The 27,105-nt window shown below is 37.4% G+C and overlaps 1 protein-coding gene across 4 annotated transcripts in view; it reads left to right on the top strand.

Moving 5' to 3' along the window:
- The window catches only part of ADGB (androglobin), a 143,319-nt gene that overhangs the window by 34,339 nt on the left and 81,875 nt on the right, over nt 1-27,105 (top strand). For all 4 annotated transcript variants that reach the window (XM_032651183.1, XM_032651180.1, XM_032651182.1 and 1 more), the window contains exons 8-13: nt 2,135-2,382; nt 6,453-6,587; nt 10,658-10,752; nt 18,024-18,198; nt 21,121-21,211; nt 25,893-26,022. In XM_032651183.1, the coding sequence (XP_032507074.1) occupies nt 2,135-2,382; nt 6,453-6,587; nt 10,658-10,752; nt 18,024-18,198; nt 21,121-21,211; nt 25,893-26,022 (874 nt within the window). The remainder of the gene's footprint in view (nt 1-2,134; nt 2,383-6,452; nt 6,588-10,657; nt 10,753-18,023; nt 18,199-21,120; nt 21,212-25,892; nt 26,023-27,105) is intronic.

Genomic DNA, 27,105 nt, shown 5'->3' with positions numbered 1-27,105 from the left:
ATTGATTTCTGCATGTTGAATCATTCTTGCACCCCAGGAATAAATCTCACTTGATCATGGTGTGTGATCCTTTTAATGTATTGTTGAATTCTGTTTCCTAACATTCTGTTGTGAATTTTTTGCATCTATGTTCATCAAGGATTTTGATCTGTAGTTCTCTTTTCTTGTGATATCCTTGTCTGATTTTGATATCAGGGTAATGCCGGCTTCATTAAATGAGTTTAGACATTCTCCCCTGTCTTCTCTTTTTTGAAAGAATTTGAGAAGTATTGGTATTAATTCTCCTTTAAATGTTTGGTAGAATTCACCAGTGAAGCTCTCTGATTCTGGACTTTTCATTGTTGGGAAGTTTTTGATTACTAGTAATCAGTCCATTCAGATTTTCTATTTCTTTGTCTTGGTAAATCATATGTTTCTAGGAATTTATCCATTTCTTTTAGGTTGTCCAGTTTGTTTTGTATATTTGTTTATAGTAGTCTCTTATGATCCTTTGTATTTTGTGGTATTAATTACAATGTGTCTGTTTCATTTCTGATTTTCTTTGAGTATTCTCTCTTTTTTTGTTGGTGAGTCTAAAGGTTTGTCAATTTTGTTTATCTTTTCAAAAAACCAGTTCTTAATTTCTTTGATCTTTTCTATTGTCCTTTTAGTCTCTCTCATTTATTTCCACTCTGATGTTTGTTATTACCTTCCTTCTACTAACTTTAGGCTTCATTTGTTCTTTTTTTTTCTATTTCTTTTAGGTGTAAAGTTAGGTAGTTTATTTGAGATTGTATTTCTTAATGTAGACATGTATTGCTACGAACTCTCACAGAACTACTTCTTAGAACTATCTTTGCTTTGTTGTATTTGTTTGTTGTCGTTGTATCTGTTGTATTTTTGTTATGTTGTACTTCCATTTTTATTTATCGCAAAGCATTTTTTAAATTTCTTCTTTGACCGGTTGGTTGGTCAGTAGCATATAGTTTAATCTACACATAGATGTGAATTTCCCAGTTTTCTTCTTGTAATTAATTTCTAGTTTCATACAGTTGTGGTTGGAAAAGATGCATGGTATGATTTCAGTTTCCTTGATCTCATTGAGTTGTTTTGTGACTTAACACATGATCTATCCTGGAGAATGTTCCATGTACATTTGAGAAAAATGTGTATTCTGTTGCTATTGGGTGGAATGTTCTATATGTGTCTAAGTCCATCCTATTTAATGTGTCATTCAAGGCCAATGTTTTCTTTTTTTTTTTTTTAACTTTTTTTTTTTTTTTTTTTTGGCCATGCCATGTGACATGTGGGACCTTAGTTCCCTGACCAGGGATCAAACTCACTCCCCCCGCAGCGGAAGCACCAAGTATTAACCACTGGGCTGCCAGGGAAGTCCCAAGGCCAGTGTTTTCTCATTGATTTTCTGTCTGGATGATCTATTCATTGGTGAAAGTGGGATATTAAAGTCCCCTACTGGGTGCTCTTCTATGGGTGAGTCCTGGGATGGGTGAGTCCGTGAGAGCTCTTTAAGAACTCTTTCTGAGTTTGCTATATAGCCTTGTGGGCCTCATGGATGCAAGCCCTGCTGGCTTTCAAAACTAGATGTTTTGGGAGCTTGTCTCTGATCTGCAGGTCTTAAAAGTTGGGGTGCCATTATGTGGGGTTCAAACTCTTCATTCTTCAGGGAAAAGCTTAGGGATGTGAGCTCCCTCCAAACTGTGTGTGCCCTCACTGTGTGAGGTTTATGGCAAGACTGTGTCTCACCTAGCCACTTCACTATGGTTTTTTTTCTCATTTGCCAGATATGAAGGAATTCCTCACCTATTTTTTTTTATTATTTTCAGAGGAAATTGTTCTGTATGTAGCTGTAGATTTGTTGTGTCCATAGGTAGAGGTGAGTTCAGAATCTTCCTACATCACCATCTTTAATTGGAACTCTGTGTTTGGTCTCCTTGCATCAGCAAAGCCCACCACAGAGTAGGCACTCAATCAAAGCTTGTTGAATAAATAAGCACATAATGGTGTTTTTAACTAACATGTGAAGTAACTATTGTAATTGGTTTTTTGAAGTAGCAAGTTAATTTTTTTCTGTCAGCAATTTATTGATGTGGAATAAAATGCTTAATTTGGAAATTAACGTTGTTTTTTACCTAAGCCCAGGATATATGGACAAAGTTTGGGAGCTCTTGAGAGAAATATTGCCCGAGTTTAAGCTGTCAGATGAGTCCAGCTCTGAAAGCAAAACAACAGACGTAGATGCCAAATTAAAAGAACAAGGAAAAGACATGAAGGATGGGAAAGAAGTGAAAGATGGCAAAGAAATGAAAGATGGCAAGGAATTCAAACCGGAAGGTTTAGCAACAACACTAAAATTACCTGAGAAAAGTGACAGAGTTTTAAAGGGTAAGACATTCTATATCATGATGTTATTCAATATGGGTATTATATATAAACACTTTATAGTTTAGTCATTGCTTAATTTAATGATTATTTATTGTCATTATATTTATTAAGTGTTGTGGAAACAGTCATGTAATTAAGGTCCTTTCTTTCCAAGATATTAGAACTTGCAATGGTGTTTACCATATGTTAATTATTCTACTATATTTTGCTCTCCTTAAATATCAAAGGCAATTATATATTTTGATGATAATTAATATATTATTAATATAGAAAAACACATTAAGTTTTCAATTTCCCTTAAACACATCTTTCTTATATGTTATATGTAGAGTGGAATGGACCAGAATACCAAAGGAGAAAAATTGTCCTGTTTTCCTTTTCAGGAAGTGTGAAATGGATACAGATTAGATTATGATTTGCAGGTTATTGTAAGGTGAAAGTTAAAATCTGGAAAAAATTTTTCGAGTTATTTTACAGAGTGTAGGAGCATTTCTTCTTAAGTGGGAAATATATTTAATCATTATTTATTTTATGTTTTCTAAAATATTTCATATAGCCATACATATGAACAATAATGCTTGTATAGTAGAGTTAAATATACTAGAAGATACTCAGCTTTTTTGTGTACTATGATAGCATCTATAATGATCTTTCAAATGTTTATGTTTTATAAGATATTGATATTTTGTCCTTATCTAGATCTTATCAACCAGCATTTCTAACCATATACTGCCCAGAAATAATTACTGTAAATGTTTCTCAAAAATATACAAAAAAATTGTGTGTGTGATATCTGCCTATCATCAGTGCCATTTAAAATGATCTAATGTGCATTAGTTTATAAAAGAAAGCAAAAAAAAAGCCAGATTAAATTTGTTTTACCCAGTGTATCCTAAATTAATTTGACCCTGGAATCCCTTTCTCATGTATCACAAGTTAACTTCTGTCTATCCAGCCCTCCATTTAACAATCCATTCAATATACTACTTGCTGAGAATATCGGTAAGTGTTCTAGGAATTAGTGATAACTTGATGAACAAAATCAGGTGTGGAACTCACTTCCTAGAACTAAGGTCTAGTGAGTGGGACTAACATTAATTTTAAAAATCATAAATACATACTAATACATGAGTCTTGAAGGGAAATACAGGAAACTTTAGTTCATATGAAAGACCTAGTCTGGGGCATCAAGGAAGAATTCCCTAAGGAATTTTGAGCTGTGTTTGCAAAGATGATAGAGATATCTGGAGGAAGATTAAGGACTGAGAAGGGAAGAGCATTCTAGATAGAGGAGACAGCAGATATAAATATTATGAAGAAGTAGCAGGAATGACAATGATTTGGAATACCTGGTAGAAGATATGTTTAGCTGGAGGAGAGGATGTGTGGAATAAAGTGGCTTAAGAAGAGCCTGGAGAAGTAGATAGGAGAGCGATCATTGCAAATCCTCCAGATCATGTTAAGATGATTGATCTTTACCAAGGAGCAATTGACGGCTAATGAAGAGTTTAGGGTTGAGCCATGATCTGTTTCACATTTTCAAAAGGATATTCTGGTTCTCTGAGAAGAAAATAACTTGGTGTGCGCATGGGGGTGGAGAGTCAGTGACATGAGTGGACATAGAAAAAACAATTTGGAGACCTTTGCATCAGCTCAGAAAAAACAATTTGGAGACCTTTGCATCAGCTCAGTTCAGAGACAATAGTAGCTTGGCATAGGGTAATAGGACAGTCATAGTGGAGAGGCAGATAAAGTAAATGATTGAGAGATATTTAAAATGTAAAAAATGGCAGAATGTGGCAAAGATGATGTGTAGAATTCTGACTTCCAAAACTGGATAGATGGTAGTACCTTTTATTGAGAGGCGTAATGCCAAAAGAGGAACGGCTTTATGAGGAGAGATCACAGAATGACTCAGAACATATTGAATTTGAAGTGCCTTTAAGAAATCAAGTGTACTTTCATGTCAGGAGTTCCAGGCTGGTGATATACTTTTGGGAATCATTGACAAATGCATGCCAAATTAAACAATGAATGATATTCCCAAGGAGATGGCGTAAAGTGAGAAGACTAAGAAGCTTAAGACTCAGCCTTAAAGAAGCTAAATATCTGAGAACTGGGTACCAAATAATGAGCTGGCAAAAGAGGTTAAAGCATGACCAGAGAAACAGGAAGAAGACCAGCAGAGCATGTTGCTACTGAAGTCAAAGGAAAAGAGTGCTTTAAGAATCAGGGAGATTGTGTCAAGTAGTATTGAGAGTTGAAATATGAGGAGAATTCAAGTTTCTCTGCTGGATTTTGTGATATGGAGGTCACTGGGCACTGGTAAGTGATGGGAGTGGAAGACACGTTGGAGAGGTTAAGAAATAAGTGGGAAGTAAGATAATTTATAAACACCCCTGTTAGGAGTTTGTCTGTGAAGAACAGGAGAGCGACAAAGTGGAAGCTGACAGGGAATGTAGGGGACCCGTGAAAGATATTTAAATTTTTACCTGATGAAGAAGTATTTTTAAGTGATTGGGAAGATGCAGTTGAGATGACAGCCATAGTGTAAGTTTCCAGAGAGCCCAGGTGAAGGGATTGGACCAAACCAGGGAGCAAAGTCTCCTCCATCTTAACGGGTGGGCACAGGGCATGGGAGAGGACAGATGCACATGTCAGTGGATGAATGGGTTTGATAGGGAGAAGCTGAGGGTTTCTGACAAAAGGCTTCTATTCTCTATGAGCTAAGAGTGAAGTGGAGGTGGAGATGAAGGTTCTCGTTGTTATTTAAAATAGATGTGGCAGAAGCTTGCAGAACTAGAGGAAGGCCATGTCCAGTAGGACTCAGCTGCTACTTTTATTCAGAGGGGTTGGCCAGATGGGTGAAATGAGGTGACAGAGGAGCAACAGATTTACTCATGGTACTGGCAAAAACACATTTTGGTAAACATTTCTGCATACTTTCCAAATTTCTATTTGAAAAGTGTGTTTTTCTATTTATAATTTTTATTATATATATATTATATATTTTAAATTATGAATTCTGAATAGGCATTTAAAGGCTTTTAAAACCCCATTTTAAAATCATACATGAAGTCATATATTATTACCTGTAATTAGTTTTAAGTCAAATATTTATAGAAAAGCCACAAAATAAAATTCTAATAATCTGTGTTTTGTACTTGTTTCCCAATAAAATATCTCATCCTACACTTAAAGTTATAGTTATCTTTGCCTTTGTATCTAACATAGATGTTAAATCTACTATAAAAGCTATGAGATAGATTTACTTTAGAAGCTAAGGAGCAGTACAAGTTGTTAATGTTATAGTTTTCATTTATGCAGATTTTAAAAAAAACAAACAACCTGATCAATGGTGATTACAAGTTTAGCAAATGATGAAAGAATGAATGGCAGAAATTTGAAATTTCTGTTTTAGAATTGGAAGGGATTTATTAGGAAATAAAAAAGCTTAGGGGTAAGTTGAAGGAGAACATGTTTCATAGAAATGTAAATGTGAATGGAAATTCAAATGGTGGACGGTTCTGGGTACTGGGTTTTACTACACACAACATGTGGACAATCAGATGTTGGTTTGTGGACGTTGGTTAGTAGCCAGTTTCCACCAGAAGATATTCTGGAGGCAGAAAGCTGTGTTTCTTGAAATGCAAGCCCCAAGTAAAGAAGATCTAAGAGGGCTCCACATTTAGGACTCAACTTTAAGCACTTTCTTTGCTGGTTTTTCTTTTTTAAATGAGAAAATCAGCCTGACACCATGATTTTATATGAATAAATTATATTCAACTGATCATCTACATTTAACATAAAATTATGTGTAGTCGATAATAAATAATGCTGCATGTCTTTCACAATACATGTCAATTTTCAAAGTTTCCATTTGCTTTATTTTGATGTTACTAATTTGAGGTGAGTAGTACTTGGGGAAATTTATGGCTATTGTTTTACACTTAAATAAGTTAAATACTACTATTTAACTTTCTTTGCAACACAATGACTTAATAAGCGACATACATTGAGGTTTTGTAGTTAAAAGATTTATTACATTTTTTTTAATATGTTGGAGAAAGCTGATGCAAAAGACCTTGGAAAGAAAAGGAGTAAAGATGGAGAGAAGGAAAAAGAAAAGGAAAAATCCAAATGGTCTCTTCATGGTTCAAGGCCCTCATCAGACGTACAATATTCTCTACAGTCTCTGTCAGATTGTAAGTTCTCAGTCTCCTAGAATAATAATTATTGTACTTATTTCTTAAAATGCTGGAAAACACTGGAGCATAGAAATGTATTTCCTGTTTAGACATGTCTAAATAAGCTTTTCAAGGTTGCCCACAATTGTTAGGCCCTCAGATGTTATGCATAACAGAGCAAGATCCTACATATGAGACAATGTTATCCAAGTTCTTATGGTACAACAGTCACAGAAGTGTTTACATGAAGGAGGATATATAATACTAATAAAAATATATATTATATGTTAGTAGACATATTTTTATTATAAAATATATAATTATATATTAATATGTATTAATATATGTCCTCCTCTGTGTAAATTTTATATATATGTTGATATATAAAATATATTTTTTAAACTTTATAGTCCTAACATTGGGTCATCTATCTTGGTGCTTCCAGAGTGTATATCATAATTCTCAGTTCATCCTTCTTTACATGAAAACATGTCCATTTACCTCCGGCACTATGCTTTATCTAGTTTTTTTTTTCATTTTGTCTTCTTTCTTAATACATTACTGTGTTTTTTCGTGAGAGCATTTTCATAGTTCTGGCTTTGTATTTTTACAGAAACATGTCTGGTGGTTTGGTAGAGAAAATACAAACACTAGTCATTATATTTTTAATTTTATACAAAAACTTGTTTTCTTATAGTGATGCCTTAAGTAATCTTTGTTGATACTGGATGACATAACAGTCCCAAAGTTACTGATAATTATTCATGTTTGTTAGAATGGCTAAACCTTTCTCTGAGTTTCTTTCTTTGTGAAAATGATGGTAACAAAGCCTCTTTTTCTACCAAACTCATAGTTAAGTCAACCTCTAGATACAGAATGTGGTTCAAAGTTTGGGCTGTGGAATAAAATTGCCTGGGTTCAGATCTCTGCTGCATGAAAAATATGTTAGAGAAGGAAAAAATTTCCCTCTACTCTCTCCAGGTTCTTCTAGCTGGTGTGAGAATTAAATTGACATGAGACAGATTAACAGAAGAAAAAGAATAATAATTATGTACGTATGAGGCCTCGTAAGAAAAATGAAACCCAAGGACAAGTTAGGCAATTGAGGCTTATCTACCATCTGAGAGAAAGAAAAGGGGGTCGGGGGTTTGTGACTTCAAAAGGGAGGAAGGCAATTCACCTGGAGATTGAAAAGCAAATGTTTGGTAAACACATGTTGGCTCTACCATGCAGAGGCAGTGGGACACAGAGATGACTCTTGTCTCTAGGCCCTGCCCTACCACACTTAGCCCATATTCTTTGTAGGTATCTCTGGTGGTAGTGCTTTTCCTGGACCAGGCCCTTTATCTGAATTCTTTTAGGCAGTTAAGGGGGAGGTAAAAAGGAAGAATTCCTGAGTACTCTGTTCTTAAAAAAAAAAAAAAAAAAGCCCAAAATAATCCTCATGACAGAGAGACACATTTTAAGGTGACAAATTTTGCTCCCCTACATATACAAAATTTACTTTTTAAATGTAAAAACATATTTTTACAAGTTGGGCATAGTTCACATCTTAATCCATTTTAGAGTGATCCAGGGTTAACATCTAATTTATATATTGCGGTTCTAAAGATACTATTCTTCAATAAACATATTATCTAGTGCAGTGAAATGTAAGTGCGTGAATTTTTTTTTAACATCTTTATTGGGGTATAATTGCTTTACGATGGTGTGTTAGTTTCTGCTTTATAACAAAGTGAATCAGGTATACATATATATATGTTCCCATATCTCTTCCCTCTTGCGTCTCCCTCCCTCGCACCCTCCCTATCCCACCCCTCTAGGTGGTCACAAAGCACCGAGCCGACCTCCCTGTGCTATGTGGCTGCTTCCCACTAGCTATCTATTTTACATTTGATAGTGTATATATGTCCATGCCACTCTCTCACTTTGTCACAGCTTACCCTTCCCCCTCCCCGTGTCCTCAAGTCCATTCTCTAGTAGGTCTGTGTCTTTATTCCCGTCTTACTCCTAGGTTCTTCATGACCTTTATTATTTTTTTCCTTAGATTCCATATATATGTGTTAGCATACGGTATTTTTCTCTTTCTGACTTACTTCACTCTGTATGACAGACTCTAGGTCCATCTACCTCATTACAAATAACTCAATTTTATTTCTTTTTATGGCTGAGTAATATTCCATTGTATATATGTGCCACATCTTCTTTATCCATTCATCTGTCAGTGGACACTTAGGTTGCTTCCATGTCCTGGCTATTGTAAATAGAGCTGCAATAAACATTTTGGTACATGACTCTTTTTGAATTATGGTTTTCTCAGGGTATATGCCCAGTAGTGGGATTGCTGGGTCATTTGGTAGTTCTATTTGTAGTTTTTTTTTTTTTTTTTTTTTTTTTTAGTGCGAGGCGGCGGGAGGGGAGCGCTCTGGGGGCCTGAGGGGAGGAGCGAGGGGGCCCGGCGAGCCGTGCGCGGGCGGCCGTTGGGGGCGGTTGGCCGAGGGCAGGCGGCGGTTTGGGGAGCGAGGCGACGGCTCGCGTTTTCCCGGCGGGGCGGGGTGGGGAAGGGGAAGGGGAGTGAGGGGAGGGGAGGGGGAGGTTGGGAGGGAGCCGCCGCCGCGTTGCCGCTCCGCTCACTCCAGCCTGTTTGGGGGCTATTTGTAGTTTTTTAAGGAACCTCTATACTGTTCTCCACAGTGGCTGTATCAATTTACGTTCCCACCAACAGTGCAAGAGGGTTGCCTTTTCTCCACACCCTCTCCAGCATTTATTGTTTCTAGATTTTTTGATGATGGCCATTCTGACTGGTGTGAGATGATATTTCATTGTAGTTTTGGTTTGCATTTCTCTAATGATTAATGATGTTGAGCATTCTTTCATGTGTTTTTTGGCAGTCTGTATATCTTCTTTGGAGAAATGTCTATTGAGGTCTTCTGCCCATTTTCGGATTGGGCTGTTTGTTTTTTTCATATTGAGCTGCATGAGCTGCTTGTAAATTTTGCAGATTAATCCTTTGTCAGTTGCTTCATTTGCAAATATTTTCTCCCATTCTGAGGGTTGTCTTTTGGTCTTGTTTATGGTTTCCTTTGCTGTGCAAAAGTTTTGAAGTTTCATTAGGTCCCATTTGTTTATTTTTATTTCCATTTCTCTGGGAGGTGAGTCAAAAAGGTTCTTGCTGTGATTTATGTCATAGAGTGTTCTGCCTATGTTTTCCTCTAAGAGTTTGATAGTGTCTGGCCTTACATTTAGGTCTTTAATCCATTTTGAGTTTATTTTTGTGTACGGTGTTGAGTGTTCTAATCTCATTCTTTTACATGTACCTGTCCAGTTTTCCCAGCACCACTTATTGAAGAGGCTGTCTTTTCTCCACTGTATATTCTTGCCTCCTTTGTCAAAGATAAGGTGACCATATGTGCGTGGGTTTATCTCTGGGCTTTCTATCCTGTTCCATTGATCTATATTTCTGTTTTTGTTAAGTGTGTGAATTTTAAAGGAATAAGTCAAAACCTTTTAATTAAAAATAAAAACAATAGAGGAAAATAAATTCTATTATTTTGGCCAGAACCTTTAAAGAACAAAAGCATCATGAATCAAATGGGGTAATTTCAGGGTATTAAGGAACACATGAATAAATATTGATGTTCAGGAGCAAATCTACAGGCATTAAACATTCCAAACTAAGTTACCTTCTTAGTTTCCATTCTTCATGGGAGGATTAATTTATTTATGTTTTCTTTCTACTTGAAATGACATAGAAACTCTCAGAATTCCTTAAATTCAAAATAAAGATTCTATGAAAGCTAAGTTACATTGACAGATAGCTAGAGTGAGTTTATGTAATAAGTGTTTTACAACGAAGTAAAATGATTTCTTAATGAATTATATGGTACTATTGTGAAGGTAAAACTGATGAGACATTCTATAAATAGATGTAGATTTGAGATTTAACATTTATTATATGCATGCAGAGTCATTTACCTATATTTCTTCAACAAAGATAAGTTCATTAAGGAATCTGAACAGTCTACTAAGACCTGCCAGTTCCATTTTGTCTAGAATTTCCATGACGCAATATGTGTTTGGTTTTACAGGTTCTTCAGCAATACAGTCCCCTCAGATAGTTGTATATGCTACCTTTACACCTCTCTATTTGTTTGAAAAGAAGATCTTTTTATTAGAGAAGATGGTAAGTACTCAAGGCCAAGAAATTCAGTATAATTTATGGTGTGTGTGTGTGTTGTAGTAAAAGGTATATCAGAATTTAATCAAAATTTCATTCCTGAATTTCAGTCCTGTTATCTCTATAATTAGGCACTTAGGTACAAGGACCTGGAACATCCAAAATTTTCTTAGATGGCTGCAATAGTTTTAACTACAAAAAAAAAAAAAAAAAAAAAAAGGATGTAGTCTCATATATTTTTATCAATTCCTTTCATTGTAAACAAAAGGCATCAAATTATATATTTCAGTGAGAAGTATGTAAGCCATTCCTAAGTAATAATAAATCATCTTTCTATAAACAGGTCATACATATTTTCTTAACCTAAGACAACTTAAATAAATGCATATTGAGGGCTAGTAAACCACTGCTATGAGCTCCTTGTATCTTAAAGTAATACACACAAAAATGTTAATTGCTTTTTTCTTATAAATCTAACAACTTATAGAAAACTTAGAAAATATGGACAAAGATAATAAAATTAAACTATTCATAGTATAAACACCTAGTCATAGACACTATTAACATTTTGGCGTATACACTTTGACTGTTTTTCTTGTCTGCATATTTTCTATGTGTACATGTGTATAAACGTTTTTACTCAAGGGAATTCTATTTTACTTTCTGTTTAGAAACCAGCTTTTTCACTTGACACTGTATCATTAACATTTTCCCATGATGTGAAATATTTGACAACATAATATTTAATAGTTACATGGGATGCATTGGTTTGCCATAATTTTTTAAGTAATCTTTGGTTCTGGGACATAAAAATTATTTTTCTCCTTCCCTTTTAAAGAGTAAAGCCAGATTACTCTTCAGTCTACTTAAAAAACAGCCTATTGTATTTGTATTGATTCCTAACACTTTGGGGAACTTTTAGACATCCAACACTTTATTGCTAGAATTTTATATGTTCTGAAATCACTACATCAAAGTATGAGAAGACACGGATATAATTATTTGTTTAGTTAGAAATAGCTGAGTAGTAAAACTTGAATGGAAATTTGGTTGAAATGTTTACAGTTTCAATTCTCTGATTACTGCACTTTACTGTGTGCATTACATTTATCTTCTGGATGATCTGCCCAAGGGGCATAGTGTTATCATTCCTTCTTCTTCCCTTCCTTCCTTTCCTTCCCCCTTCCTTGCTTCCTCCCTCCCTTCCTCCCTCCCTCCCTTCCTTCCTCCCTCCCTCCCTTCCTTCCTCCCTCCCTCCCTTCCTCCCTCCCTCCTTTCCTTCCTTCCATCCTTCCTGCCTCCCTCACTTCCTCCCTTCCTCGCTCCCTTCCTTCCCCCTTCCTTCGCTCCACCCTCCCTTTCTTCCTCCCTCCCTTCCTTCCTCCCTCCCTCCCTTCCTTCCCTGCTTCCTCCCTCCCTCATTTCCTTCCTTCCTTCCTTCCTCCCTCCGTTTCACCCTCTCTTCCTCCCGCCCTCCCTCCCTCCCTTCCTACCTCCCACCCTTACTCCCTTCCTCCATCCCTCCCTTCCTTTCCTCCCTTCCTTCCTTCCTTCCCTCCCTTCCTTCCTTCCTCCCTTCACCCCTCCCTGCCTTCCTTCCCTCCTCCCTCCCTCCCTCCCTTCCTCCCTTCCTTCCTCCCTTCCTCCCTCCCTCCCTTCCTCCCTTGCTTCCCTCCTTCCTCCCTTCCTTCCCCCCTTCCTCCCTCCCTCCCTCCCTCCCTTCCTTGCTTCCTCCCTCCCTCACATCCTGTCTTCCTTCCTTCCTCCCTTCCTCCCTCCCTCCATTCCTTCCTTCCTCCCTCCCTTCCTCCCTCCCTCCATTCCTTCCTTCCTCCCTCCCTCCCTTCCTTCTTCCCTCCCTCCCTTCCTTCTTCCCTCCCTCCCTTCCTTCCTCCCTCCCTTCCTCCCTTGCTTCTCTCCTTCCTCTCCCCCTTCCTCCCTCCCTCCCTTCCTCCCTCTCTCCCTTCCCTGCTTCCTCCCTCCCTCATTTCCTTCCTTCCTTCCTTCCTCCCTTCCTCCCACCCTCCATTCCTTCCTCCCTCCCTTCCTTCCTTCCTCCCTCGATTCCCTCCTTCCTCCCTTCCTTCCCTCCTCCCTCCCTCCCTTCCTTCCTCCCTCCCTCACTCCCTCCCTCCCTTCCACCCTCCCTCCTTTCCTCCATTCCTTGCCTCGTTCCTCCCTCCCTTCCTTCCTTCCTCCCTCCCTTCCATCCTTCCTCCCTCCCTTCCTCCCTTCCTTCCCTCCCTCCCTCCTTTCCTTCCTTCCTCCCTTCCTTCCTCCCTCCCTCCCTCCCATCCTTCCTCCCTCGCTCCCTTCCTTCCCTCCTCCGTCCCTTCCTCCCTCCCTTCCTCCCTCGCTCCCTTGTTTCCTCCCTCCCTTCCTTCCTCCCTCCCTCCCTCTCTCCCTCCCTTCCACCCTCCCTCCTTTTCTCCATTCCCTCCCTCGTTCCTCCCTCCCTTGCTTCCTTCCTCCCTCCCTCCCTTCCATCCTTCCTCCCTCCCTTCCTCCCTCCCTCCCTTCCTTCCCTCCTCCCTCCCTTACTTCACTCCTTGCTCCCTCCCTCCCTTCCTCGTCCCTTCCTTCCTCCCTCCCTTCCTCCTTCCCTCCCTTCCTCCCTTCCTTCCCTCCTTCCTCCCTTCCTTCCTCCCTCCCTCCCTTCCTTCCTCCCTCCCTCCCTCCCTTCCTCCCTCCCTTCCTTCCCTCATTCCTTCCTCCCTTCCTTCCCTCCTCCCTCCCTCCCTCCTTTCCTTCCTCCCTCCCTTCCACCCTCCCTCCCTCCCTCCCTTCCTTCCCTCCTTCCCTGCATTCCTTCCCTCCTTCCTTCCTCCCTTCCTTCCCTCCTTCCTTCCTCCCTCCCTTCCTTTCTTCCTACTCCATCCCTCCCTCCCTTCCTCCCTCCCTCCTTTCCTTCCTTCCCTTGGTCCCTGCCTTCCTTCCTTCCTCCCTCTCTTCCTTCCTTCCTCCCTCTCTTCCTTCCTTCCCCCCTCTCTTCCTTCCTTCCCTCCTCCCTCCTTCCCTTCCTTCCCTCCTCCCTCCCTCCCTCCTTTCCTTCCTCCCTCCCTTCCACCCTCCCTCCCTCCCTTCCTTCCCTCCTTCCCTGCATTCCTTCCCTCCTTCCTTCCTCCCTTCCTTCCCTCCTTCCTTCCTCCCTCCCTTCCTTTCTTCCTACTCCATCCCTCCCTCCCTTCCTCCCTCCCTCCTTTCCTTCCTTCCCTTGGTCCCTGCCTTCCTTCCTTCCTCCCTCTCTTCCTTCCTTCCCTCCTCCCTCCCTCCCTTCATTCCCTCCTTCTTCCCTCCCTCCCTTCCTCCCTTCCTCCCTCCCTTCCTCCCTCCCTCCCTTCTTTCCCTCCTTCCTCCCTTCCTTCTTTCCTTCCTCCATCCCTCCCTCCCTCCCTTCCTTCCTTCCTTCCTTCCTCCCTCCCTTCCTTCCTTCCTCCCTCCCTTCCTTCCTCCCTCCCTTCCTTCCTTCCTCCCTCCCTCCCTTCCCTCCTCCCTCCCTCCTTCCTCTTCCTCCTTTTCCTCCTCCTCCTTTCTTTTTAGATAGGAAGCATTCCTTCCTGTGACAATCTGTAATATAACAAGGGTAATATTGTCAAGACAACAGAACATAATGTGCCATTATGAAAGTAGAGAAAGGGGCAATGTGTCTGTTTTTATTTCAAAGTTATTTACCTTTAGCCATGGTTAAATCCTAGTGTGCTTCCCCGGCTTCCGAGTCTTCCGAGTTAGGATTTCAGCTGCCTGTGTCAGCCCTGATTTTTTTTTAATCTCCTTACCCAGCCTTGGCCTAGGTGTTGTCTTAGATATTCCAGTAGTCTAACATCATAGACTACAAAAGAACATGAGCCATGCTTTATGGAGTGTCCTGGCCTCACGTATGGGAAGTACTTAAACACTTTTTAAAACTGAAAAATATAAAGATAGAATTTACATCTTCATTACACAAAGAAGGTGCAAAATAATCCACTTGAACTTTTTGCTGTTCTACTGAAAAATTAACCTGTAAACACAAAATTTTTAATTGAAAAAACAAAGAAACTCTCATGTTTATTCATTAATTCAACAGATGTTTATTAATTGTTTATTAATTGAATTACCCCACATGTCCTAAACAGTGAGCTGGGATCTGAGGACACCACGGTGAACATGATTAATAAGGACGCTCCCCACAAAGTTTAGAGTCAATGAGAAAGGCAGATAAGCAACAACAGTAATAAAGTTAGAAGACTCTCATGATGGAGAGTGCCTGGAACATGGTAGATGTAGCATTAAAATAAAAAAAAGTTGAATGAGTGACCAAATAAATGAATTAATGAAGGAGTGGATAAATGAGTATTGGACACACAGCAGAAACACATCTTTCTCTCCAGTGGGTGACTAGGGAAGTCTTCCTAAAGGGGGAAAAAAAATGTTTAAGCAGTGGCTTTAAGATGTTAGCCTGGAAAATAGGAAAAAGTGTGCTTGAAGCAGAGGGAAGCTTATGTGGGAAAGTCTGAAGGTGAAGGAGAACCCAGTGGGTTCGAGGGACTACTAGAGGTTGAACAGATGGCAAAGGGAGAAGTGTTAGAGGCAGCTTGAGATGTGGGAGAGAGCCAGGATGTGCAGAGTATTATAAACCCTCCTTTTGGGGGTGGAAATGACTTAAAGGGCCCAGAGTTTCAGAAATGAGCCCAGTGTCTATAACAGTAATGAAATGAACTTCAAGGCTGTAATGAATTGACTACAGCGTTACAGTCTCCTACTGATTCTTTTACATTATTTATTAGGATGAACACATTCTCCTGGTAAAAATCAGAATGTAAAGATGATATAATATTTTCAAGCTGAATCTACAGAAAACAAGTTCTGTTCTAGTGGAATTTTGTTAAATGGAGTACATTGCAAAAAATTCTAACCCCAAAGACAATGAGACCAGGCTGTAAAAATAAAGTCAATACTTTTATTTAAAGAATTGGTAAAGAATGCAAGAATAAAAGAAAAAAAAACTTGGGAAGAAACAAAGTGTTAAGAATTACCCCACATTTTCCCCCATCCTCTTTCTCCTGGATCTTCTAAGTGGTTTTAGTTTTATTTAAATGGGTGAGCTGGGAGTTCTAAAAAAGCCTCCCCTATCTACTCAAAATCCTACTTTTAGATTGTCTGAGGTGGGATGGGGTAAGGGAGTGAAAGGGTTTTATGGACAAGGAAACTTCTAGTTTGTCTTACATAATGAATTATTCAAAAAGATTTCTTGAAGGCCTATTCAGTATTTCACTAGAATGTTTCACTATTCTAAATTTCTCTCTGTCCCTAATTCTACTCTAAGGAAATTTGTGCCCCTTGAACAAAGTTTCTCGATATCAAACTATAACTATTATTAATAGCATTACTTTATGTCATTCAGAAGTATCGTGTAGTATGTTGGAAATAAAACGAAGTAAGAGAAACTGGCTTACATACCTTACATCAAGCTAGTACTTTTGTGGATTATTCAAACAATACAATAGGTGAAAATACCATACTTAATTATTTGACACAATATCTTACATTTTCTAAATGCCTTAAATAGTTTTATTTTCTGATGCTCTGCACCTCAAAAAAGAAAGCAAACAGACTACAATTGTGATTGCAATTGTAAGAAGGAGTTGAGATGTGTAGACCGAATTTTTGAACGGTAAACTATCTGGGAATTATTCAACTTATAAATACTACTTTGGATATTATTTAAATGTAAATTTTACAGTAATGTATTTTTATTACTATACCGAGACATTAACTTATTGCATAACAGCAATGTATTCGTCCATAAATTCTTATTGGGAAGGGTTCCTTTCAGGTGTTGGGAAACTTCTAAAATTTGACAGAGTTAAAGTTTAGCCTTTATAGCATCTATACAAAAAAGGCTTAGCCTTTATAGCATCTATGAAAAAAAATTTTTAAGCCACTCTAAGGCATAATTCCAGGGGTTTCTGAATTTTTCAGTGAATTGTTAACATTCACAGATGGGATAAAGGGGATGTGGCATTTTCCTCTCCTTTAAATTAGGCCTTTTTTTTAAAAAAAAAAACACAAAAACATTGAAGTGCTTTCCTCTTTATTTCACATACTTATAATGCTTTTAAGTGGCTCTACTGGACTTAATAATGCACTGATTAACTCTTTCTTACAATTATTAATTATTACCATCATAATTAATCTCTGGATTCAGGAAGAACTGTTCTAGCTCGGGGATACCCCCGCCTATTTTGTGCCTCAACTATAGATTGAGCTAGTTTGAGCTATAGAAAAACAGCCCCAACAGCAAGGCATGTTGTAGCTGAGGCAATAATTTAGAATAGGCTAAAAGGTGGGTTTCTGATCCCAATTTAAATGACTGCTTTATAAATTTACATTTTCAAACATTGCTATTTGCATAGAAATCAATGATGCAAAATCACTAGGAAGAAAAATAGTTACTGGCAAAACTGACTTTAAGGTAGTTAATATTTTATTTTACTTTAAATGTTTCAACATTTAGACCGTGAACATGAGAATTTGACTACAGTGTACATTACTTTAACTTTCACATACTTTTTGATTACTTATGGCATATTTCAGCCATCAGTCAGTAACTGAATTTCTACTTAAATCTTATTCTGAATTGTTCCAAAGCCAAGTGGCTTCAGGAGATCTGAACCGTCAAATATGGAAAGCATCTGCCTGGGAAACGACTTGATCTGGCAGGACACAGGGCAGCCTCTACCCTCTGTCCTGTGAATGCCTCCATTGTCAGGCGCGATCATGAGGATTTCGTGTGGGCGGAGCCTGAGGACACTGTAGACAAGGCAACCGCTTACCCTCACGGACCTGACGCCTAAAGGCAGTGGGTTTTTGTGAACACTAGGTAGCAATTGCTGGTGCTTAAAAAACAAACTGACAAAGACTTTACATGTTAAGGACTGCATCAGAGCTTTAACCTATAAAAATAGTAGTTGATTAATTTTGGACCAAAACTGATATACTAAGACTTCTGCAATCCCATAGAATCTTAAACTCTTAGAACTGAAAAGTGGCTTCTGGTTCTAGTCTCTCATTTTGTAAATAAGGAAAGGGGGCCCCAGATAACTTAAAAGATGGAAAGAAATACAAAGAGTAATAGTGCTTATGTTAAGGGATGTAGAAATACGGGTGGTTATTTTTTTTCTTATTACCGCTATGTCTCTCTAGTGGTGATAGTATTTTTATAATGACGAAAAGTATTATCTTAAGGGCATGAGGCAAATACAAGAATCCTTTTAAATCTGCCTTCCACCTTTTAGGCTGATTCTGCTGAGAAGCTTAGGGAATATGGGCTTTCCCACACCTGTAGCCATCCTGTGCTGGTGACAAGAACCAGGTCTTGCCCGCTTATAGCACCACCAAAACTACCCCCTGTACCTCCGTGGAAACTCCTTCGTCAAAAAAAGGAAACTGTTATAACAGATGAAGCTCAAGGTATGAATCATATTGTCTGAAAATCTTATTAACATTTCTATGAAGTTCTAATAGTTTCATTTGTAATGAGATACATATCAAGGCAAACAACTCAACATTACAGTTAAAACCTTCATTTAATTTTATGTCCGAATTTTATGTCTTTAAAGGATTAATTCTGCACATCTCAGACGCCAAGCAGTTTGGTTTTCATGTCTAAACTGGCCAGATATATAAAGGCCATTCTTTGGGTGATGGCATTGTGATTATAACTGTGATAAAAAAGTGGTTGGTAGTAAGTAACATAGAAGGTTAAGTAGCATATACGTTAGACCACTGGTGTGAATTTCTAACATGGGCATCATTCTACAGTGCCCTGTAGGACATAATCTTTGAATTGACTGATTTCTGTTTGAAACTCCTATAGGAATAGGACTTTTACCCTGGGCTGGTTCCTGTGTCAGTGTTGTCATGTAGCCACAGTGAATGGCAGTTGTGCTCAGAAATACACAGGTTCACACAGGTTGAGAATGGGGCAGGGAGACTGTTCCCACCTTGTTCTTATTCTCACCTTTTATTTCTAAATTCCTCATAATCCATGTCTAATTCTTCGCTCCTTCAATTATTTTCTCGACAAGTCTTCATTTTTACTCCTTTTTCCATGAGCACCACGTTTGAATGGAAGAGAGACCAAGATGGCAAGAGAAGAAATGAGCAAGACCATAAATGAAAAATCAGAAGGAGAGGGGATTAGAAAAGAAAAACTAATAATTAAAAAATTATGGCTTAGAGGAATAACTTAATTTGTTTATATTAATTCAGCATAAACATATGGCCTTTCCGTAGCTAATTTATACTTGCGATTTTTAATGAAGGGTGATAGAGAATTGTGGTGCTATGGTTTACATATGTTTACATATGGTTTACATATGTATATGTGTATATGTGTGTATATATATTTCCCATTCCAAAAAGTTTAAATTATCTTTGTTCAAAAACAGCTTTTTTTGTCATCTTTTTTGTGTTCATTTCCTTGCTTTCGCATTTTCTTCCTTTGTCTTTTCCAATACCTCAGTATCTTCTAATTGTATCCATCCAGTAACAGGTCATCACATTCTAGAAGTTACTGCATTAGGGTTCACAGGCCTGTCCCTGAATGAACAATGAAGACAAAGCCATGATGAACATACCTAGTGCCAGTTTACTAAAGGCATCCCCGAGAAGCATATAAATAAGCTTTAAGTGGTTGGGCTCATGAACCATGGCTTGTACCCTTATTGATGGTGCTTGCTGTGGCTTCTGCTACCAATTCAAGTGTTGCTGATCCTTCAGTGCAGGGGAGAGGAACCATATCTCAGTCACAGGGTAATACGTAAGTCTCGTTGGTACTCAGGATCCTAAAACCGCATTAGCCACAGAGATTGGAGTATTTACCTGTTCCTTGCCTCCTACTTCCAACCATAATTTACATGTTTTTAAGATATAAATAACAACTGTTAACCATGTAATTTTCCTCACATTTGCTTTCTGCCTACATTTATACAACCAGTACAGCTGGTGGCAAAGATTTTCTAGCACAACATGTTTTTATCCTGGACAGGAAAGAACAAAGATTAAAGAAATATCTGGTTTAGATATACAGGAGAAATGGTCAGTTCATCTTTTTTTTTTTTTATTAGACTTGTCTGCCTCTCTCCCTCCTGCTTGATTATTTCAGTTACTTCCTTACATTCCTTGAGTTTCTGCAACGGGCTGTTTGTGCCACCAAAGTGCCAACTGTTGCTTTGGATTCCAAGAACTTTCCAGTTTCCTCCCTCCCTCCTTCCCTTCCCTCCTTCCTTCCTATCTTCTTCTGTCTTTCCAACCAAAGATCAGCATTCGCATGATGCTTGAAAGAAAATCTTTTACTACTGAATGCTATATTTTAGTTAAATGCATAGAGCCACACAACCGTTCTTCATTCAGAACATCAGGAATAGCTGAATGAAAGGAAAAATACTGAACATTCAGCTACTTCCTGATTTTGATATTGACTGTTGTGTAATTCTGTGTAATTTGATAGCTCCATTGTAAGCTGGGAAAGAAAACCTACGGATTGATGGGATTGATGGGATTCCATAACCGCAGTGTCCGGCTTTGAGGCTCACCACATCATTGTCTTTCTTCTCTCTATTGGATTTAATATTTAAAGTGAAATTAACAGGAAACAGAGAGAGAGAGAGAGATCAGTATAGAGGTTATCACAGAACAAGCACAGAGAAGTCATGTGCACTGTGTCATAGTCTCACTTCTCTTCGTCCTGTGGTCATCCTTTCCACTGCTATAGGAGCTTATTTAAAATAATTATGCCTAATGTTTAATTTCAATGTTCACCGTGTTAGTGCATGGGTTGTGTGCTATATCCATTGAGAATTTACTTCTACGTCAGCTTCAGACGTCTTTAGGAATACCCACAACATTTTTCTTGACTACTGCTTTCTTTTCTACTTATGACCTTTACTTTGTTACATTTTCTGCTCTTCCACAACCTCCATGTATTAGTCCACATTTTTTTCATGTCCTGAGCAATTGTGTTGTAGAGGTTAACTAAAAGAACACATTTTTAGTAAAAGACTTTTATAGAAAGTCTTTTGTGTATATGAAATAGCAGCAAATGCCAAGTAATAACTCTAGGAGACACTGCTTTCTCCCTTGAGACTTCATTGTTTCACCTTGTAAATCTGGAAAGCAACTGAGAAGTAGACTAAAGAAATCTCATATTGGTAGGATCTATAAAGTCCTTTTTAATACAAAACTTTATGTATCGTAGTACATTTCTATTTAACTCTATTGAAGTTTGCTGGGTAAATAGTTAAACTAATCAGTACTGCATTAAATGTCAAATTTTACATATAATCTTGGAAAATTTTTAAAAAGTACATCACACTACCTTTTTCTTTTTAGAATTAGTAGTAAAGAAGCCTGACCAGTTTCTTGAGATTTCAAGTCCATTTTTGAATTATAGAATGACTCCATTTACAATCCCAACAGAAACGTAAGTATAGAACATTCTTTCCCATGAATTCATCTTGTTAACAGATGAAGCATTTTGTGATTTGTGCAGTTAAAAATGTATCCCTTGGTGACAACTGTATTAAAGTTTGTGTCAATGCACTGATCATAGGAAAATAAAATTTTTAGCTACTATTTCACAGTAATAAACAGTTAAGATAAATTTTGAATTGTTCAAAACGAGGCCTAAATATGTCTGGCTTTATAGTTTTGGCTTCTGCTTCAGAACAACACAGTATTTTGTTATACTTTAAACATTAGCACTGGGGAATGTTTCTGGTTATTACCTGATAATTAAATCACAAGATCAAATGATTGTCATAAAAACCTGGGAGATGAAGTCTGTCACTCTTAGAGGAGAAAAAAAGAGCTAACTAAATACAACAGCAAAGACAATGAAGAAGAAAAAGGAGGAAGGGGAGGAAGAATCCAAATTTACTAATATTTGAATGTGACAATAGGGATAGAAATAAAAATTATCATCCTGGGTCTAACGTTTTTAATGAGTTCATAGTGGTGAAAAGGAAGTCCACAGATAGCAATAATGAGAAGGAATAGTGGGTGATACGATTATTACCACTAAAAGTGTGGTGATTTGTTATGAAGCAATTGACAACTAACACATGAATATATACATAATCAAGGATTATCAAATCTATTCTTTAAATTTGTGCAGTTAAATGTACTTCAATAATCCCTCAATAAAGTTGTAAAATATAAAAATAAATACTAGTATTTAAAATGGTTTAAAAAAATAGGGATTCTAGAACCAAGGAATGTAATAACTGAAATTTTAGAATTCAGTGGATGTGTTTAATCACAGATAAGATACAGCAAAAAAAAGACAATTAGCAAAGTGGAAAATAAGTCAAAAGATAATATCCAGACTGAAGTATGGAGACCAAAAAAAAAAAAAAATGAGGAAAAGTATAATAAAAGACATGTAAGAAAAGTTGAAAAAGACCAACATACTTGCAAGTGGGTCTCAGAAGTAGAGGAGAGTTTGGGGATAATCATGAAATAAAAATATAATGGCCAAAATTATCCCAAAAGTTAAAAAAAATCAAGTCAAGATTCAGCAAGTTCTGAAAAAAAGTCAAGTAATGTAAATGCAGAGAAAACTGCAGCTAGATAATTATAGTAAAACCATAGACAAACATAATACAATAATATATAGATATAAAGCAAAAGAAATACTGCAAAAAAATCAGCATGGATAAATGTCACACACAAAAATATTAGACCAAAGTAATCTGGTATAAAAAGTATACAGTTTAGTTTTAATTATTCTATTAATATAGATTTTAAAAAGAAAAGAAAAAGCAACATATGGTGTTGGAAGTCTTGATAGTGGTTACCTGTGCCGAGGAGTGCTAGCTGTGATTGGGAAGCATGTCTGGCAGGGCTTGTGGAGTGCTGGTAATATTAATATCTCTTGATCTGAATCTGAATATCTCTTGATCTGATATGGCCATATTTACTTGGTGATTTTTCAGCAAGTTTTACATTTATGATGTGTGTACTTTTTTGAATTTTTTTTTAAACTTTACTAGAACGTTATTAAAATTTTTGAACTGCTGATAGGTCACAAATATAATGACAATTAGATGTGTTTCATCCTCCTCTTGGATATATTAAAATCCACGATAAGAATATAAGCTGATGGGGCTTCCCTGGTGGCGCAGTGGTTGAGAATCTGCCTGCTAATGCAGGGGACATGGGTTCGAGCCCTGGTCTGGGAGGATCCCACATGCTGCGGAGCAACTGTGAGCCTGTGAGCCACAACTGCTGAGCCTGTGCTCCTCAGCAAGAGAGGCCACAATAGTGAGAGGCCCACGCACTGCAATGAATAGTGGCCCCTGCTTGCCAAAACTAGAGAAAACCCTCGCACAGAAACGAAGACCCAACACAGCAAAAATAAATAAATTAATAAACTCCTACCCCCAACATCTTAAAAAAAAAAAAGAATATAAGCTGATGAATAAAAGCAATCAAAATTTAGATCAGAATTCTGTTCATTGTACTGTCCTACTTTTAGAGCTTCTTTACATCATAGCCTGTTAATTTAAATTTTATGGACACTAGTTAAGTTGAAAATATTAGAAACATTATTCAAATGTTTTAACTTAAGGCTCCTGCAGTTCTATGCATCAACGATTAAACACTGAAAAGTGGGTGAAGAGGGACCCCCTAGGCAGCACTAGTAGACAAACATGGCATTTAGCCATGTCAAGCTTTATAAACAGAAAAAACAATTTGCTGCTTCTTTGGTTTTAAAAATTTGTTCTGTTATGTATTTGCAAATCCAGTTTTCCTCATACTTTCATTTTAACTTATAAAAAATCTTATTTTATACATAAATTATTAATTTCTATAAAAGTTTTAAATAAATTTAGTTAGCTGAATTTAAACATTTTAAATTGCATTTACAACAGTACTATATATTATTTTTGCTTTAAGTAATTCTTGAAAAGGCAAAAATCACAAATAAAATCTTGCCAATTATATAAATCATCATTAAAAGTTCAAATAATCAAAATGTTTTTTGGTAACCTTGGTTTTTCCTATGTACACTATTGGTTTTTACAAACCAAAATTTTCTTATACCTATAACTTAATTATAAACCTAAAATTAAATATAAAGCTACACATTTTATAGCCTAATTTGTTGGATTATGTAACATGCTACACTTCTTTCACCTGTTACAAATACAAAATACCACATAAAGACAGAATTTTCTTAAACGTAACATAAAAATACTAATGCTTTATACTTTTTCCAATTAATTTTATAGTTAGTGTTATCCACTAAGATGATGATTTTACCATATTCCAAATGGTTTTTGATTATCTCTTAGCTTACTGAGATTGCATATTACTCAAATATTTTGCGGATTGTATGAACCAGAGCTGCATACCACCAGGACAAATTTTCTCAGGATTCAAACTGTCACACGCAGGCTTCTAGAATCCCTATGCCAAGAGAGACCACAAATGCGTTGGTTTCATAACCTGAACTTCCGACGTTGACTCACTTACTTAATTTTCGTATGCTTTCTTTCAGCGTTTTTACCTAATTAAGTTGCATGAAATTCTTTAACCCAGGTCTAGGTGACTTCAACACTTGATTGGATTCAATCAAGTGATTGGATTCAGTGAACTAATCTATCCACTGCTTGAACCTGTTATGAATTCCCTAGTATATCCATTTTATCTTGCAGAGCCCAAAGCAGAAATATGTGAATGGCATTTCCTTGCACCTGACTGCTGGACAGTCAGAGTTCTCAGGTCAGCATAAGAGCAAAGCCGTTTTTTTTGGCGAGCCTTGGAGAATGAGTGCTACACAATTGCCTTTCCTTGGAACACTGTCACTGTAGTAACAACATGCCCCGTTTGCCCAGTCCTGGCTCCTGGCCTTGTTTTAGAGAATCAGAGCCTCACAGATATGTTTGTGCCACCCTCTAGTGGCAGTTTCAGAGACACTTAGCTTGAGGTGAACCAAGTTTTACAGAACACTAGCAAGGAAAAATCCAAAAGTATGGGAAGTTCTGTATACATGAAATTTAATTTTATCTTTGAAACACCTAATATATTTGTACTATAACAAATATCTTTTTATTGTACCCATAAACTTCTAGCTATGGCAACACTGATTTGGGGTCATGTCAGCAATAACTTGAAAGAAAATACTGTACACTTGGGTAGCTAGTATAAATATCACAGTTGTAAACGTAAGGGCTCAACATACATCATTAAATTTTTGACTCCAAGCCCTATTTCACTGCTACATTACTCTGATACTTAATTAAATCACTTCTAAATGCCAGGTTCCTATGTGTTCTGATCATCAACATTCAAAGATGGCCACAATAGCTTTAAAATAAATAGCGTTCCAGAAAAGTTTTACACCATTGCAGTGACTGATAGAGAATATTGCTCCAGTAGTATATATAGCAATTAAATATTTTTTAACATGAAGCAAAATAAATTACTGGTTGTAAAGGAATGAGAATGATAAAATGAAAAAAACCAGAACTTCCTATTGTTGACCAAACATCACTATGCAACGGAATATTATTCAGCCATTCAAAAAGAAGGAAATCTTGCCATTTTTGTGACAACACAGATGGACCCTGAGGACATCTCAAGTGAAATAAGTCATACAGAGAAAGACAAATACCATATGATCCCACTTATACGTGGAATCTAAAAAAGACAGACAAGCAAACATACTCATAGATACAGAGTACAGGAGAACAGACTGATGACTGCCAGAGGCAAGGCATGGGGGTGGATGAAATGGGTGATGGGGGTCAAAAAGTACAAACTTCCAGTTGTAAAATAAATAAGTCCTGGGGCATAATGTGTAGCATGGTGACTATAGTTAATAATACTGTGTTGTATATTTGAAAGTTACTAAGAGAGTGGATGTTAAACGTTCTCATCACAAGGAAAAAAATTGTAACTGTGTGTGGTGACCTACGTTAACTAGAATAGTGGTGATCATTTTGCCATATATACAAATACTGACTCGTTATGTTGTATACCTGAAACTAATATAATTTTATATGTCAAATATATCTCAATAAAAGCTGCAGTTATTTATTAGTAGCTTTAAACAAGAGATTAAGATAACAGAAGTTTTTTTCTTTTTTTTCCATTAGTCATTTTGTACGAACTTTGATTAAGAAAGGGGTGCTTCCAGGATCTGGTTTATCTTCCCTTACTGAAAATGATGAAACTACAACCTTTAGCCAGACAGACTTAAGTCAATTGACAAGAAATATGTCTCAGGTAACTATGTTACTCTTATTATTAGCCTGATTCTTAACTATAAAAATTTTTTTTCTTGAATTGTGAAATATATTATACATAAATGCATTTGAGCAGAATAAAGAATACTGAAACTAAACTTCTTACGTACCCATCTTCTAGATTAGAAAGTGGAATATTCATCTCTCATAGATGTCTCCTGTGTTCTCTTTTTTTTGGGGGTGTGCACTGCATGGCATGTGGGATCTTAGTTCCCCAACCAGGGATTGAACCCGTGCCCCCTGCAGTGGAAGCACAGTCTTAAACACTGGACCACCAGGGAAGTTCCACATGTGTCTCTTCTGAATTGTATCTCCTATCTGCCATACAAGGTCTGGTATTTGTCAACTCCATGCTCTTCTAAGTTTGTCAGTTATGTACACGTTTATGAACAATATATAGCTTGGTTTCATTGTCATCCTCATTTTATTTTTGTGGGCTCTTGTATTAATTCTTCTGGGATTTCTTAATGTTGCTTATGAGATTTGTCTCTTTTGCCACATGTTTCAGTTCATTCATTTCACTGGCCAAAGAAATTTAATACATAACTAGTCTACCATTTAAAAACATCTTTCACAGTGTTAATGGCTACATTCATTGCTTTTTGTTTCCTGCTATTGCAAGCAGTGGTACCATGACTCATCTTGACTGTCCCTGTACACACATGCAAGAGTTTCTGTAGTTCCAGGGTTTGTGAACTTTTCTGTGTTATGTCTCCCTTGGTCAATTTTCTAAAACACATGATGAATACAACTTATCTCTTTCTGCATATGAGCTGAGTATTGGCAACAGGGAACAGTGGAAAGCAGAACAGCTGTCTGGGTTAGCACCGCGTGAACATACAACTTCACGATTTGGTGGCTGAAGGTATACTAAAGGATAGCTCCCAGATAGTTGGGCAGTTCAGGTTACAAGAGTGTCTGTAGGCAGGAAGATGTGACCACATGGAATCTGACAATGGGCCTAATAACTGCTGTAACTTCAAGCATATGTGACATTTTGGATTTTGCAACAACTCTAATATAATGTAAAATATTGTGATTTCTTTCATGGATAAAGTCACAG

This window comes from Phocoena sinus, chromosome 12 (genome assembly GCF_008692025.1).
Source record: "Phocoena sinus isolate mPhoSin1 chromosome 12, mPhoSin1.pri, whole genome shotgun sequence".
NCBI lineage: Eukaryota > Metazoa > Chordata > Mammalia > Artiodactyla > Phocoenidae > Phocoena > Phocoena sinus.
Note: the sequence above shows the minus strand (reverse complement) of the source record. Positions and strands in the feature narration are given on the sequence as shown.